General features: G+C 42.3%; 1 protein-coding gene across 2 annotated transcripts; it reads right to left on the bottom strand.

Annotated features, from left to right (window-relative positions):
- Positions 1-2,014: 2,014 nt before the first annotated feature.
- LOC137305365 (ferritin heavy chain-like) lies at positions 2,015-15,134 on the bottom strand. Of its 2 annotated transcripts, none has more exons than XM_067974202.1 (4): positions 15,062-15,134; positions 3,276-3,422; positions 2,763-2,888; positions 2,015-2,364 (listed from the first exon to the last, which is right to left on the bottom strand). In XM_067974202.1, exons 2-4 carry the CDS (start codon positions 3,420-3,422, stop codon positions 2,209-2,211), a joined length of 429 nt encoding a protein of 142 aa, XP_067830303.1. In that variant the 5' UTR covers positions 15,062-15,134; the 3' UTR covers positions 2,015-2,208. The 2 variants fall into 2 exon arrangements, with proteins under 2 accessions (XP_067830303.1, XP_067830302.1); XM_067974201.1 differs by lacking the exon at positions 15,062-15,134 and adding an exon at positions 6,543-6,720.
- Between the last annotated feature and the right edge of the window lie 2,291 nt (positions 15,135-17,425).

Genomic DNA, 17,425 nt, shown 5'->3' with positions numbered 1-17,425 from the left:
AAAAGGCAGGACACGGAGTCAGATGAGAACGAGTACGTTCTGTGCGGAGGCTAGTGACTGCGCTGGGGAAGAGGAGAAGCAGTATGGGAGTTGCTACAACATACACAGGCCAGAGAAGCTGCTTGTTGGATGAGTAAATGAGGGTTTAAATTGGGAAGGAATAGACTGGTAATGGAAAAAAAGAATTTGCATTTCTATAGCACCTTTCACAATGTCCTAAAATGCTTTACAGCCAATTAAGTACTTTTGAAGTGTAGTCACTGTTGTAATGTAGCAGCCAATCTGCACATAGCAAGATGAGTAGATAATCTGTTTGTGATTGAGGGATAAATATTGGCCAGGACACCTGGAAAAACTCCCCTACTCTTCAAAAATAGCACTGGGGGATCTTTTACATCCACCTGAGGGCAGACTAGGTCTCATACAAAACACAGCAACTGACAGTACAGCACTCTGTATTTTGCACTGGGTGGGGCAGCCTAGAATTTGTGCTCGAGTCTCTGGAGTGGGACTTTATTGCTGATTGAGAATAGATGGGATCGTAACTGGCCAGATTGCATTTGTCCTGCTTGTGGACAGGACATGTCTGGACATTTTTCCATTGTCAGGTAGATGCAGCATTGTAGCTTTACTGGAACAGCTTGGCTAGAGATGACTAGTTCTAGAGCACAGGTCTTCAGCACTACAGGCAGGATGGTGTCAAGGCCCATAACCTTTGTGTCCAGTACATAAAGTTTCGTGACTGCCTGCAGAATAAATTAGCTGAAGACTGGATCATCCACTCTACCTGAAGATGGTTGTGAGTACACATCATTGATATGTATGGAGCTTTCTTGTCCCATTAATTACTTAAATTATCTGCCCCCATTCAAAACAAGTAGGACAGCAGAGCTTTGACTTGATCCATTGGGTGTATGTGGCCACTTAGCTCCTGGCCTCAAGCAGGATCTTAGGTTCATGTTATGCTACATGTAACCCCACCAGCATAAAAAAGTTCTGTTTTTACTACAACTAGTCATTCTCTCTGTCTTTGTGATGTGACCCCTTGTGTATTCAGTATTCTTGGATGTAATAACTCCGACTAACTTGTCTGAACACCATCCAAACCTTTGATTATCACACCTTGGCAGAGAGATAAAGGGAAGTTAGAAAGATTATCTGTAATCACCAGCGAACAAATGTTATCTGTTTTTAATATAATGGGTCATTTGCTGGCTTTCTCTGCCTTCCGGATGTTTCTGCCTCTCTCTTTTTTTTTCCTGTTTGTTTTTTTGTTGAATGTGTATTCGGGGGTTCTGCAGGTGACACCTCTCTGTCTGAACACGGTGATTGCCTTGGCAACGGGCAGTTGCAGGGGCATTCTGTAAACACCATGTATTGTTCTATATGTATAAATGCGTAGGCTTAGAGGAGCTCCTGAACATTTACCTGAGGAAGGAGGAAGCCTCCGAAAGCTTGTGAATTTAAAATAAAATTGCTGGACTATAACTTGGTGTTGTAAAATTGTTTACAACTGTAATCACCAGGCATTGTTCTGACTATATGCTGTGCCTTTATGGAACCCTTCACTCACCTGATGGAGCAAAGCTCTGAAAGCTTGTGATTTCAAATAAAGCTGTTGGACTATAACCTAGTGTTGTGTGAATCCTTACATTTGTCCACCCCAGTCCATCACTGGCATCTCCACATCCTGTTTAGTTATGTATGCAGACCTGTATTGTGCCTTCACCTAGTTAGCACCTCATTAGAAGGAAATGGTGTTCCTGACAAAGTCCCATTCTATCCACCAAGATTGTTTATTATTTCTTTCTCCCTAACCCAAGGGGGCAGAGGCCAGGCTACAAATTCAGTACAGAGAGTGAGAGGGAGACAATTCCTCTCAGTTAATGACCACTATAGTTAGTAGAGTCATCAGGCAGCATGATGGATTAGACCATGTTAGTAATCACACTCAAACTTAAAGCAGAGGCTATTGTGAAAATCAATAGCTTATATCCAATACAGGAGACCAATACAGAATGTGTCCACTTTATTTGCAACATACTGTTTTTACATTAATTCCCAGAAAATTTTATTTTAGAGTTCTGTTTCACACAGACAACCCCCAAACAAGTTACTGGCTACAAGTAGTTCTTAAGAGGAAATCTTCATAGTCAACATCAACTAAGACAAAGATGGTCCTATTTCAAACACAATGATAATTGAGTATTAACTGCTCTCCTCTAGAGACAGCTTGTCAAACAGATACTCCCCCATCCCATTCTCAGGAGCTCCCAAACGGTTCAGGTTGGTGATGTAGTCCCCAAGTTGCTTGATGGCCTTTACCTGCTCATCCAAATAGTGAGTCTCCAGAAAGTCACACAGCTAAAGAGAAAAAAGTAATTACACATTTAACAATTCATCAACACTTTCCAGTCAATTGAATATTCACATTGCTATTTCCAGCACAGTCTACTCAGAAAAGTATTTTCCTGTAGCCTGTTCTGCAACAAGGGTCAGGAATGACTGGGCAGTTTCTGCTCCAAAAAGGAACAGTCAGACCCAGCACAACTCATTGCCAAGTGACACTGCTGGGAGTTGTGTTCAACTGATGGACACAAGTTTACTTCTGATCAGGGACAAACAAAATTGGGTCAAATAGCCAAGTCCAAACTTCTCTTGGGGCTTGGACATCTAGATCAGAGGCTTTCGATTTAAAAATGTTCATTTTAAAATCCTAAAGCTCATTTAAAATCAGGACAACATTTAGAAACAAAGCTCACATGTGGGTCAGTCTGGGTGGTGGAGAGTTGGTGTAGATCCAGTAGACTCTGGTTCACAGTCTTCTCCAGCTCCAGGGTGATCTGCATTGCCTGCAGGCCATCGCTCCACTCATCCCTCTCTGGTTTCTAAGAAAAAAGTTCATTTCAAGTTTAAGTGTAAAGAATCACACATTAACTCAGGGGACTTGGATTATGTCCATTTGTACTCAACTCAATCCAGGGAAGTGAATTCTATCCATTTTGCAGGGACTGATACTTGTTTGAATGCAAACAGTAGTCCAAAAACCTTCATGTACACATTTAATGTCTTCCTTCTACTTTCAACCCACACAGACTGGGGAATTACACAAGTTGTGTCACATGGCCTAGACTAGTAGAAACATTAGACAGCTCCACCTAAACAAGACAACCTACTCCTCCACCCCACCCACAAAAGTGCAAGCAAATTTTCCAATATATTAAGTGGAATCATAAAAGCAGCCATTTTGTACAGGGCCATTTCTCAATTCCAACCTTCACATCCTGTAGGAGGATGCGGCCTCCACGCTGATTCTGGAATTTCATCAGCTTCTCGGCACACTCCCGCTTCGCGTGGGACTGATGTTTGAAGAACTTGGAGAAGTTGTTGAGAGAGACATCGTCCCGGTCAAAGTACGACATCTGCAAAGAGCAATTCAAATCCCATTAACACATCAGCCACAGCCCTGGGGGTGGGGGGGGGGGGGGGTGATTCCAAGGTACAGTGCCAAATTTGAGATGGATAGTCAACATGGTAATGTTTATTTTCTTCACCATAGCCATAGAAGAGAATATATTGCTGGTTGCCCTCAGTCTGCCCAGCTAGGTAAGAAATAGTAAGGGATGAGTCAAAGTAGATTCCTAGGTAACCATTGAATAGTACAGAAAAAAGGTGATTTGTAGGCCATGAGGATATTAAAGAGAACAATTAAAAATGTAGACAGCAGGAGGAAATATGAACAGTTAATATAGGGAAAGTGGACTTTTATAAAATTATAAACACCTCAACTGTTGTATTTTGTTCTTGGGATGTGGATGATATTGGACAAGGCCACGTTAAGGTCAACCACAGCATAAATTGAAGTCACATGTAGGCCAGAGCAGGTATGAGGTGGCTGGATCCATTCTTAAAAAGGGCATTAGTGAACCAGTTAGGTCTATTGTCTGGTGCCAGCCTACAAATTACCAGATTTATTGACTTCAATTTCACATTGGTCAAATAGAAATCAGACACTGGGTTGCTACTCCAGTGTCAACACTGGTTCCAGTTTAAGAAAATCAATGAAATGGAGGGATCAATAGATTAAAGGGTAACCTTGAACCGAAGATGGAGGGAAATGGTAGAATTGCCTAAATATTGTCTGTTTTTACAGATGACAGTGAAAGGGGAACTATAGGAATAAGCAAGTAGAATGTGGAAGAGCCACTACTGGAGATAAATATTCTAATGGGCACAAAACAATCAAAAATTACTAGGCTCAGATGAAGGAAGAGATAGCAGAGGCACCAGCCATACTTTTTCCAGATGTCTTTGGTCCAAATTGACTGCAGAATGGCAAACATTACACATCTTCAAGGAAACAAAAAAGTCAGGGATTATCAGCCATTTGACTTATTTCAGATGTGGGTAATGAAAATAACACTGACAGGAGCTAAATAAGACAGCATGGATTTGTAAAGGGCAGGTTGATGCAGATTCACCAGAATACCAGGGCTAAAAGATTAAATTATGAGGACAGGTTGCACAGACCAGGCTTGTATTGCCTTGAGTATAGAAGATTAAGGGATGATCTAATTGGAGGTGTTCCAAGGTGGTTAAAGGATTGATAGGGTAGATAAGAGAGAAACTATTTCCTCTGTTGGGAGAGTCCAGAACAAGGGGGCAGAACCTTAAAATTAGAGCTCGGCCGTTCAGGGGTGATGTCAGGAAGCACTTCACACAAAGGGTAGTGGAAATCTAACTCTTCCCCCAAAAGCTGTTGAGGCTGGGGGTCAATTGAAAATTTCAAGACAGATCAATTAGGTAAGGGTGTTAAGGGATATGGAACAAAGGCAGATAAATGGAGTTAAGATACCAATTAACCATGATCTAATTGACTATCAGAAGAGGCTGTTAGGGCTGAATTGGCATGTTCCCCTTAAACAGGAAAAGAGTGTATAGCAAAGGTAATGTTTGTATGATTGAGAGAGAGAGTTTGATAAAGTGCAGTGTAAAGGAATTTTACAGCACAGAGCAAAGAGTAGCTACATTGATAGAGATGTCTTAAGGAATCAAGCAAAGACAATACAAAGAGTAGGGGCAGGTGAATGTTTCTCTAATATGGGTCATGGAGTGATAGATTTCTATTTATACAAAATTGTTGAGGAAAGGTACAAGAGCAATGATATTTGACATTTGCAAATGATCCTAAGTTGGGGCTTTGCACTCCTGAGGAATGAAAGATTGCAGAAGTCCAGTGGCAGATGCAGTCCAGTAGATGTGTAGTACCTGGTTGTGAGAATAGTAACCACCATAAACATGACTAGAGTGGAAGTAGAGTTCCTGACTAAAGAAAGTTAGATCTTTAATAAACCACAGTAGAAGTGGAGAAGATGCTATGAAAGTGATTTATATAATCAGCAATTATGTGCCACCTTCAATGTAGTAAAAACATGCCAAGGCACTTCACAGGAACATCAAGACAATTTCAACACCAAGCTACAGCAATTAGGATAGGTGACCAAAAGCTTGGTCAAAGGAGGAGGGAATTCCAGAGCTTAGGGCCCAGACAGTTGAAGGCAGTCACTAATGGTGGAGGAAAGGAAATCAGGGATGCACAAGCAGTCAGAATTAGAGTGCAGAGATCTCAGAGGGTTACACAAAAACACTGAATATAAAAAGCAAGGAAGCAAATTGGAATAGCAATATATTTCTACTGGCTAGAAAATCCAAAGGGGCATTACTAGATTCATGTCTACTTAGGTATTCACTAGTAATGTGGAGCTGGTCACTCCTGTAATTGGAGCAAGCACTTTTCCCCAGCCCAATATGTAACTATTTGGTAGCTTAACTTGAAGTGGTGGGGGGGGGGAAGAAAGAGAGAGGGAGGGGATAAAGAAAAACCTCTCCTTGTGATCTGAACTGAATCAGATGTGTACTTGCTGTTTCTTTCAAAAAATTGGACAAGACAAGCTACAAATAATTAAGCCAATTTTTTTCTTCCAGACTGCAATAAAATCTTGTTTGCTTCATCCAACTTCTGAGAGGCAGCATCCCCATAAATAGAATCATCCACATCAGTGGTTTGAGGATTTGTTGGCCATGTGAGATGAAATCATGAATGGCTTAATGTCCATGGTCACTTGGGATGAGATGACAGGCTCATTTCACCACTTTGAAATAGATTGTGTATTGAAACACATTTGTAGGAATGTTGCATGCACAGCCTGCAGCTTTGTTTTAAAAAGCTGTGCCAATTAATTTGATACTAGTGTCACAGGGCCTTCTTATTTAACTCTTACCCAGTACAGCCGTCTGAATTGCATTCTGTTTGCTAGAGAACAAGAACTTGCTCATTACTAACAATGATCAATGAACTAGCACAAAGCTGGAGCATTACCACGCCTTATGAAAATACTGAAGTAACAGCTACAAATTCAGTTCATTCAAATGCTATAACTAGAATAATAAAGAGGGGGGGGGGGGAACAGACATGGGAAAGTTAACTTTAACTGAAAGGCAAATATTTAACTAGATACTTACAATCCAAATAGAAAACTCACCACAGAAAGATAAAGATAGGAGGCATAGAGCTCCATGTTGATCTGTTTGTTGACAGCAGCCTCACAATCCTGGTGGTAGTTCTGACATATCTGGGAAGCCATTTTTCAAAAATTCTACAAACACTCTAAGTTAGTTTCAGTACCACTATTAATTTGGAACTATAGTGCCAGAAGACCTGAATTTATACCCCTGGAGCGCAACCTAGCATGAAATCCAGGAAATGACATCATCAATGATGACTGGCCACTCTTGTCAACCAATCAAACAGCTGCCATGTCCAAGGATTCCAATCAGCACAGGATGGGATGGGGATGGCATCCAGAGCCAATCAGGCCGCCCGGTGAGGAGGGGGGGTCAGGCAAGTCGGAGGACATCCTCGTGGGTCTGCTCCCGGGCCTGGCCAAGGTTACCATCCACAGGTCCAGGTTAGACGTGACCCGTGAGGGCGGTCGCTCCGACTGCCTGCCTCTCTTCCGCGGCATTCTCTGCGCCTGGGTGGCCCTGAGGAAGGAGCACGGGGTGTCGCCAGTATGGTCGAGGCTTTCCGCGACTGATGGACATTGCAGGGACTGGAGTGCATAATCGATGAGCACAATGGGATCTTGGTTTAATTTGGTTGCGACTGGATGTGGCACACAAAAAAAAATGGTAACACTTTTTTCACAGTTTTACTCAAAGATTCCAGAGCCAATGAGAACATTAAAAAAGAGAATGGTAGTTCATTGAGGACAATTGGTCGATTGGTTCTTTGTCCTCCAGCAAAAGTGATAACTCTGAAAGTGTCTTTTCCATGAGCAATGGTGGGAATGATAGCTTTAAAATGTACAACAAAACTATCGTTTTGGCATTTGAGGAGAGCTATTAATGCTGACAAGCTTGAGATAGACCCACAAATTAGTTTGTTTCTTTAATTTGGTTGTGAGCTTTGCTCAGTATTTAGCCTGATTAAGCCACCTTCAGTGCTCTGTATGAAATTGGCCAAAGTGGCAGAGGAACAAGGGATATCTTTCTTTACCCCTGGAGCTGTTAATATGTTTGATCCACCGTGCAGTAACTTGACAACAGGAGCCCACGGCATAAATAAGGAGATGGACCGAGGAGCAGGGGGGCTCTGTCATATTAGGGTTTGGTGTTGTCTAGATTCAATTCTGAGTCTTGAGTTCAGGACAAGTATAGCAACAACAACAAGAAATTGCATTTATATAGCGCCTTTAACGTGGTAAAACTCCCCAAGGTGCTTCACAGGTGCATAATCTGACAAAATTTGACACCGAGCCACATAAGGAGATATTAGGACAGGAGACCAAAAGCTTGGTCAAAGAGGTAGGTTTTAAGGAGCGTCTTAAAGAAGGAGGAGAGAGAGGTAGAGGATAGGTTTAGGGAGGGAATTCCAGAGCTCACGGCCTGGGCAGCTGAAGGCACGGCCGCCAATGGTGGAGTGATAAAAATCAGAGAAAAGCAAGAGGCCGGAATTGGAGGAGTGCAGAGATCTCGGAAAGTTGTGGGGCTGGAGGAGGTTACAGGGATAGAGAGGGGCGAGGCCACGGAGCAGTGGGGAATGGTTGGCGGAATGTTTAAAATGTCTGCATCCAAAAAAAGTCATTGCTGCATGAATGCACTAACGACACCCTTGTATCAGAGTAAATAACTGGAACTCTCTGCTCCTCATGTATTGCTGCCATGTTGCACAGTGCCCACACACAGTTCCATGGTATATTTACCATAATTTCAAATGCTTTTGGTATCTCAGTAAATATGAGGAATATTTACTGGCCAGTAACAGGTAGCAGAGGGAAAAAAGTAAGTGATAGAATGTTCAGACCAACAGTTAACTGTAAGTGAGAAGGGGTGGGTGACAGTGTTGGCTTTGTTGGAATACAATAGCCCTTAGCAGTTGCTATAAATGGTTCATACTGTCAGACTAGAGCACAAGTACAATACCGAGATGAAAGAAAGAACTAAGAAATTCATCATGATGTCAACCCTTGTGGAATGGAAGTCAGGTAACTGTCACACAGTGTATTAATCATGAGGACAAAGTATTAATCATGAAATAATAGGAGCTCGTAACAAAGGAAATACAGTCATTATGGGGGACTTTAATCTGCATATAGACTGGGCAAATTAAATTGGCCAAGGTAGTTTGGAACATGAGTTCATGGAATGTATTCGAGACGATTTCTTAAAGTAATACGTCATGGAACCAACCAGGGAACAGGCTATTTTAGATCTTGTATTATGTAATGAGATAGGGTTAATTAGTAATCTCACAGTAAAAGAACCTCTGGGGAAGAGTGATCATAATATGATAGAATTTCACATTGAGTTTGAAAGTAACGTATTTAAGTCAAAAACTAGAATCTTAAACTTAAATAAAGCCAATTACATAGGTTTGAGGGGCAAGTTATGAAAGGTAGATTGGGAAATTAAATTAAAGGGTTTGTCAGTTGAAAAGCAATGGCAAACATTTAAAGAAATATTTCAATATTCTCAACAAATATACATTCCATTGAGAAATAAAAACTCCACAGGAAAAGTGATCCAACAGTGGCTAACTAAAGAAGTTAAAGAGAGTATTAGATTGAAAGAAGAGGCCTGTAAGGTTGCCAAGAAGTGTAATAAGCCTGGGGATTGGGAGACTTTTAGAAACCAGCAAAGGACGAGCAAAAAATTGATAAAACGGGAGAAAATAGAATATGAAAGTAAACTAGCAAGAAATATAAAAACGGATTGTAAGAGCTTCTACAAGTATGTAAAAAGGAAGAGAGTAGCAAAAGTAAACATTAGTCCCTCAGAGGCTGAGACAGTAGAAATTATAACGGGGAATCAGGAAATGGCAGATGCTTTAAACAAATATTTTATATCTATCTTCACAGTAGAAGACACAAAAAGCATACCAGAAATAGTGGGAAACCAAGGGGTAAATGAGAGTGAGGAACTTAAAACAATTAACATCACTAGAGAAAAAATACTGGACAAGCTAATGGGACTAAAAGCCAACAAATCCCCTGGACCTGATGTCCTACATCCTAGGGTTCTAAAAGAGGTGGCTGCAGAGATAGTGGATGCATTGGTTATAATCTTCCAAAATTCCCTAGATTCTGGAAAGGTTGGATTGGAAGGTAGCAAATGTAACCCTGCTATTCAAGAAGGGAGGGAGAGAGAAAACAGGGAACTACAGGCCAGTTAGCCTGACATCGGTCATCGGGAAAATGCTGGAATCCATTATTAAGGAAGTGGTAACAGGGCACTTAGAAAATCATATGATTAGGCAGAGTCAACATGGTTTTATGAAAGGGAAATCATGTATGTCATATTTATTAGAGTTTTTTGAGGATGTAACTAGCAGGGTAGATAAAGGGGAACCAGTGGATGTAGTATATTTGGATTTTCAAAAGGCACTCGATAAGGTGCCACATAAAAGGTTATTACACAAGGTAAGGAACCATGGGGTTGTGGGTAATATATTAGCATGGGTAGAGGACTGGCTAAAGGACAGAAAAACAGAGAGTAGGGATAAACGGGTCATTCTCAGGTTGGCAAACTGTAACTAGTGGAGTGCTGCAAGGATCGGTGCTTGGGCCTCAGCTATTTACAATCTATATTAATGACTTGGTTGAAGGGACCAAGTGTCGTGTATCCAAGTTTTCTGACAATACAAAGCTAGGTGGCAAAGTAAGCTGTGAGGAAGACACAAAGAGTTTGTAAAGGGATATCGACAGGTTAAGTGAGTGGGCAAGAAGGTGGCAGATGGAGTATAATGTGGGGAAATGTGAAGTTATTCACTTTGGTAGGAAGAATAGAAAAACAGAATATTTTTTAAATGGTGATAAACTATTAAATGTTGGTGTTCAGAGAGACTTGGGTGTCCTCATACAAGAAACACAAAAAGTTAGCATGCAGGTACAGCAAGCAATTAAGAAAGCAAATGGCATGTTGGTATTTATTGCAAGGGGGTTGGAGTACAAGAGTAAGGAAGTCTTACTACAGTTGTACAGGGCTTTGGTGAGACCTCACCTGGTGTACTGCATACAGTTTTGGTCTAAGGAAGGATATATTTGCCTTAGAGGCGGTGCAACAAAGGTTCACCAGATTAATTCCTGGGATGAGAGGGTTGTCCTATGAGGAGAGGTTGAGTAGAATGGGCCTATACTCTGGAGTTTAGAAGAATGAAAAGTGATCTCATTGAAACATATATGATTATGAGGGGGTTTGACAGGGTAGATGTTGAGAGATTGTTTCCCCTGGCTGGAGAGATTAGAACTAGAGGGCATAGTCACAGGATAAAGGGTCAGCCTTTCAAGACTGAGGTGAGGAGGAATTTCTTCACTCAGAGGGTTGTGAATCTTTGGCATTCTCTATCCCAGAAGGCCATGGATGCTGCGTCGTTGAGTATATTCAAGGCTGAGATAGATAGATTTCTGGACTCTAGAGGAATCAAGGGATATGGAGATCAGGCGGGAAAGTGGAGTTGAGGCCGAAGATCAGCCATGATCTGATTGAATGGTGGAGCAGGCTCGAGGGGCCGTATGGCCTACTCCTGCTCCTATTTCTTATGTTCTTAAGTTCTTACGTGGCATAACCAACAAATATCCATCATATATCTATATAGGGCAATATCAGCCTGAAGTGATCACATCCATCCTATGCCTGTCCAGAACTGTGGTCATTATTTGTCGATTTTTCACCCAGGTTAGACCTTCTAGAAAAGACCCCGTAACAATTTGCAATTTTTTTCTATTCTTCACACAAAGTTATTTTACTGATAGCAACAAAGGGATTGGATGATGCTGTCACCTGGTGCTAGTTCAGGTTTGACAAAATCCATTCATTTTGGTTGACAATTGTGATGTATCTCTTAAAAATAATCACCTCGTTCACAGTGAGATTCTTGAGGCAACATTGGATCATTACAGTCATGTCAAACTGTCACGACTGATTTATTACTGATTACTAGTTGATTTCTGTGGCATTGCTCACAGTCAAAAATATAAATAAAAATTGTGTCTCAGCTTCTCTCCCGCTCTTTAGTTCTTTCTACATCCTTCTGTTTGCTTCTGTTCCACTTTTCCCTATGTAGCCTTACCTACTCTTCCTGTCCTTGAATCTTTTTCACTCTAACTCTCTTTCCTCAAGTCCCCCCCTTCATTCTGTCTCCCTTCAGTGCACAGTTGTCTCAGTGTGCTCTCACACGTGATCATTTACCATTGGACGATGGACATTCTGGATCAAGTGGATTCTGGAGTCAAACAGGCTGACGGAGTCTGGGAGTTAAAGAAAGAAAGACTTGAATTTATATAGCGCTTTTCATGACCTCAGGACATCTCAAAGCACTTTAAGTATTTTTGAAGCATAGTCACTGTAATAATGTAGGAAATGCGGCAGCCAATTTGCGCACAGCAAGATCCCACAAACAGAAATGTGACAATGACCAGGTAATCTGTTTTAATGATGTTGGTTGAGGGATAAATATTGGCCAGGACTGTTGTTGTAATATTCACCGAGCCACACTGAAGTTGTGCGGATGCTTGATTAAATGTCCAGTAAGTTGAAAACGGAGCATTAGACGAACTATGAGACAGACTGAGGAACAAGAGGTCTCTATTAGATTTGGTGCTAGGGTTGTCTAAATTGATTTCATATACCTAATTTGTGGACATGTATAACAGTGGGTAATGTTTGGTGCAATGCTTAAGAAGTTTACATCCAAAAAAATCATCGCTGTAAGAACAGAATAGTGACTTTTATCATTGCGCAAATAACTAGTACTCTCTCCTCATGTATTGCTGTCATGTTACACTGTGTTCAGACTCTGTTTGCAGAGGCTTTAAGATTTATTGACGTATCAAATTTATATTAGTTTCTGAGTAAAATACCAGTATTATTTACTGTCCAGGAACTGTGGGAGAACCGTCACCACACGGACTGCAGCGGTTCAAGAAGGCGGCTCACCACCACCTTCTCAAGGGCAATTAGGGATGGGCAATAAATGCCGGCCTCGCCAGCGACGCCCACATCCCATGAACGAATAAAAAAAAAGATTGAGAAAGGAAAATGGTGGATGAAAGGAATACAAGGTCCAGACCAGCAGTTAATTATAACTGGGAAAGGGCGAGGTGAAAATGTGGCCTCTTTGTTGGACCAAAACAGCCATAACAACTTGGTAAACACGGTTCATCTACATTAGTGAGATAGAAAGGAGAGAAGATGAAGGGAAGAGCTAAGAAATGTATGATGCCACCATTTGTCCCTTGTGGGTTGACTCACCCACCTGTCACATGCCATAAACACTGAAGATACATCATCTCACCCTATAGGACAATATCAGCCTGAAATTATTTTGTACAAATCTGGCCAGTTCCATGGTGTTTTTTCATTTATTACCTTTTATAAATGCCCCAGCATGTCCCTGGATCTCGATTACAAATGGGATTCAGCCAAGTGTGGTTAGAAACAATTTTCATTAGCCTCAGAAGTAGTTCACAATTATTCAATATACAGACAGTTGGAAAATAGCCATTGTCTCATCCAAACAAATGTCAGAGATATTTAATAATCTGTCTTACAATTCTTTCCATGATTGCTGCATGGCTAGAGATAGAAAATACACATTTCTGAAAACATCAGTATAAAAATTCAAGGAATCTTACCACACCAGGTTATGGTCCAACAGTTTTATTTGAAAATCACAAGCTTTCGGAGGCTTCCTCCTTCGTCAGGTGAGTGGAGGAAGCCTCCGAAAGCTTGTGATTTTCAAATAAAACAGTTGGACTATAACCTGGTGTTGTAAGATTCCTTACATTTGTCCACCCCAGTCCACCACCGGCATCTCCACATCATGGCTAGTATAAAAATTGTTTCTGACTTTTCAACTCAGTATCATAACTGCTCCCAACTCAGGAAGAAGAATTGAATCTCGGAGTCAGAAGGCTGTGGGCTGAAACTCCACCTCAGGGACTTGAGTCCATAATCTAGGCCACACTCCAGTGCAGTACTGAGGGAGTGCTGCATTGTTAGCGGTGCTATCTTCGTTTGAGTTGAAACAAGGGTAATGTCTGCCTGTTCAGGTAGATGCGAAAGTTTCCTCGGCACTTCTTGAAAAATAGCAGGGAGTTCACTCGGTGTCCAGGCCAACATTCCTCACTCAGCAAACATCACCAAAAACAGATTATCTGATCATTCACCTCATTTGCTGTTTGAGCCACAGTTGACAATATAGTGGGCACACTTGAAAAATAAATGCATTGACTGTGAAACACTTTGGGATATTTAGTGGAGTTTGAACCCTCAACCTTCTGACTCTGAGTTGTGATATTGATTAGTGATTGGTACAATGTTTAAAATGTCTGCATCCAAAACAGTCATTGCTGTATGAACACAATAGTCACTTGTTTCCATGAGTCGAAATAACTGGAGTTCTCTCTTTCTCTATTGGTGTTATGTTTCACCGTACACTGATAGAGTTTAAAAGAAAGAAAGAATTTGCATTTCTATAGCATCTTTCACGATCTCAGGTTGTCCCAAAGCGCTTTACAGCCAATGAAGTACTTTTGAAGTGTAGTCACTGTTGTAACATTGGAAACACGGCAGCCAATTTGCGCACAGCAAGATCCCACATCAGCAATTTGATATTGACCAAATAATCTGTTTTATTGATTTTGGTTGAGGGATAAAAATTGGCCAGGACACTGGGGAGAACCCCCCTGCCCTTCTTCGGATAGTGCCTTGGGATCTTTTACGTCCGCCTGAGAGGGTAGACGGGGCTTCGGTTTAACGTCTCATCTGAAAGACGGCACCTCCGACAGTGCAGCACTCCCTCAGTGCTGCACTGGGAGTGTCGGCCTGGATTTTGTCCTCAAGTCTCTGGAGTGGGACTCGAACCCACGACCTTCTGACTCAGAGGCGAGAGTGCCGCCAATTGGTGAGGCTTTCTTTTCAGACTTATTCGCATATTCGATTGGTTTCTCAGTAAAATGAGGTGCATTTACTGTCCAGTAACAGATTGCACGGGAAATAAAAAAGTGGACGTATGGAATAGAGACTAGACCAGCAGTTAACTATAACTGAGAAGGTGTGGGTGAAAGTGCGATCCCTTTGCCCAATAAAAAATGCCGTGTAGCAGTTGATAATATCAACTGTCAGATTGACACGTAAGTACAATGGAGAGAAGACGATGGAAAGAGTTAAGAAATGAAGACATTTGTGTAATGTTGCCCATTCATCTCTTGTGGGACAGCAACCGGGTAAGTTTGTGCCAATGCGATAGGGGAATAAACAGCAATAGACATTCAGTCTTCACAGAAGATTCTGACCTTTTATTACAATCCGGATTAGCTACAGCTCACCAAGGAGATCAATTGTGCCGTTCAATTTGAGACTGACGATAGCTCAGGGCCTTCGAGTTTAACTCCACTCAGTAGAGAGTCTGAACTGTATTCTGTTGGAGCGAGGTCAAAAAGCTTGCGCATTACAAATTCCCAGCAGCAACGAAATGACCAATTTGACATTTAAGCCTTACCTCTGCTTCCCCTAAATGCAAGGAAGTCGCTGCCAACGTCAGTTCTAACGGATTAAAGTGAATGCTGTCTATTGTTAGTGCTGCAACTAGATCAAGAGATGGAAGAGGCCACAGTTAAAATTAGCCCTAACTAAGAGACAAGAATTTAAACACTTAATACCAGATTTTTTTTTAAAATCACCACAGAAAGATAGGAGGCAGAGAGCTCCATCTTAATCTGCTTGTTGATAGCAGTCTCACAATCCTGGTGGTAGTTCTGGCATACCTAGGAATTCATTTGTTTTTTGGTCTAATTTAGTTTCAGCAAAGCCAATATCTTGAAACGTTGTTGTTAAAAGACTTGGGGGGGGAGGGGGAAATTGGATAGGGCCTATTATTGGGCGGGGGCAGTGCGATCCGCTATTACCACGCGCCTAATGGCCCCTGCGCAGGCAGAACGAGACTTACGTGAGGCCTGAGGACTTACCTTCAAGCAGCGTTCCGAATCAGCATTGACACGAGGATTCAATGCAATTTGCACTTTTCACAAGCACAGGGAGCCCCAATCTCTTAAAGGCAGGCTGTCTCTTAAAAATCTCTTAAAGGTAGCTGGTACCTATTATTTGCTGAAAATAACAATCTGCTGTCTGCACCGAGTCTGAACAGAGATCAGACATTGCACACGCAAAACACAGATGCAGCTCCCGTCTCTATGTTTACAAACTGATGCGTTATGTTAAAACATCGAATAAAGGTTGCGCACTACTAAATCCCACATCCTCCGATCTGCATGTCAGACCTCACCAATCTGCCGATCTGCGTTTGTACCAGGCCTGCGAGAGTCCGTGCACCAAGGTTCTCTACTGATGCACTAGAGGCCTTGGTGCAAGAAGTGGACAGAAGGAGGGACATCCTATATCCGGGGGGAGGGCAAGAGGCCCTCCAGACATATATCCAAAAGGCCGTGGGAGGCAGCGGGGGACGAAGTCAATGCCAGGCGCACAGCATCATGAGCATGGATGCAGTGCAGGAAGAAGTTCAATGCTTTGACATGAGTGGTCAAGGTGAGTGAGGTCAACTGTCAAGTGTTGTCTCCTACCAACTGCACCACTAGCCACATCCACTGCTCCACACACTACACCCCATCACCCACATACCAACAAACTCTTTCCATCAGTACTCAACTCTTCCAATCAGATGCTTCCTCTCACCCTTGCACGTTACCACTGTTTTCAAGCTGCCCACTCACAACTCACAGGCCGCACACACTGACAGCTATTCAACAATGACAGGCACATCACCCAGACACACATCCCGCTTTCTTGCAGGAGAAGGTGGCGCATATCAGGAGGCAGCAAGTGGCAGTGGCATTTAGCCCCTTGAGCCTGTTCCGCCATTCAATGAGATCATGGTGGACCTGTGACCTAACTCCATATACCCGCCTTAGCCCCATAGCCCTTAATACCCTTGGTTCACAGAAATCTATCAATCTCAGATTTAACATTCACAATTGAGCTAGCATCAACTGCCGTTTGCAGAAGGGTGTTCCAAACATCTCCCACCCTTTGCGTGTAGAAGCATTTCCAAACTTCACTCCTGCGCGTCCTGGCTCTAAATGTTAGGCTATGTCCCTGCATCCTAGTATTCAAGTCTAGGAGACCTCCAAAAACAGTTACAAATGCCTTGGCAGCCAGAAGCAAAAATCCAGCCACTAACCTGTAAATCCTGCATGGTCCCTTTAAATAGCGCTGGTGGTTGTCCTCCAGGCACTCTAAGATACGTTCAGATGGTCGGGGTTAAGACTGTGCGTTGAATTGAGCGTTAAATCCCAAAATGGTGTCGATCACTTTAAATCAGCGTTGCACACTGATTGCATCCATTTTCTCCCTACTTTACATGCTCCTGGCATTCGGTATTTGCGCAAGTGCTAACTCCTATACCAAGATGGCGTCCGGCGCAGGTCACGCTGGAAACGTGCATGCGCAGCTAAGACGCCATCTTGGATGTTGGAGAGGCCGTGTAGCCCTGAAACAACAGGCGCCTCACCACCCAATTTAGCGCCCATGAATTTGTACTCCTGCTGCACAAAACAGTCTTGAAATCCAGAAAATGACGTCCTCTACAATGACGGACATCTTTTATTGATCAATCAAGAAGCTGGCAAGTTTAAGAATTCGCTCAGCACTGATTGAGATGTCAAGGCTTTGGAGAGAGTGCAGAGGAGATTTACCAGAATGATACCAGGGATGAGGGACTTCAGTTATGCGGAGAGACTGGAGAAGCTGGGATTGTTCTCCTTAGAGCAGAGAAGGTTAAGGGGAGATTTAATATAGGTGTTCAAAATTTTAACTGAGTAGAAAGGGAGAAACTGTTTCCACTGGCAGG

The sequence above is a fragment of the Heptranchias perlo genome, chromosome 40 (assembly GCF_035084215.1).
Source record: "Heptranchias perlo isolate sHepPer1 chromosome 40, sHepPer1.hap1, whole genome shotgun sequence".
In the NCBI taxonomy this organism is placed as follows: domain Eukaryota; kingdom Metazoa; phylum Chordata; class Chondrichthyes; order Hexanchiformes; family Hexanchidae; genus Heptranchias; species Heptranchias perlo.
Note: the sequence above shows the minus strand (reverse complement) of the source record. Positions and strands in the feature narration are given on the sequence as shown.

Bases quoted from the DNA above. Each gene is read 5' to 3' on its own strand.
- LOC137305365 (XM_067974201.1), bottom strand. From the start codon at position 6,644: ATGGCTTCCCAGATATGTCAGAACTACCACCAGGATTGTGAGGCTGCT. The intron at 3,423-6,542 runs GTGAGTTTTCTA...TGCTCTTTGCAG, and splicing joins CCTATCTTTATCTTTCTGTG to ATGTCGTACTTTGACCGGGA. The intron at 2,365-2,762 runs GTGAGCTTTGTT...TTTTCTCTTTAG, and splicing joins CCACCCAGACTGACCCACAT to CTGTGTGACTTTCTGGAGAC.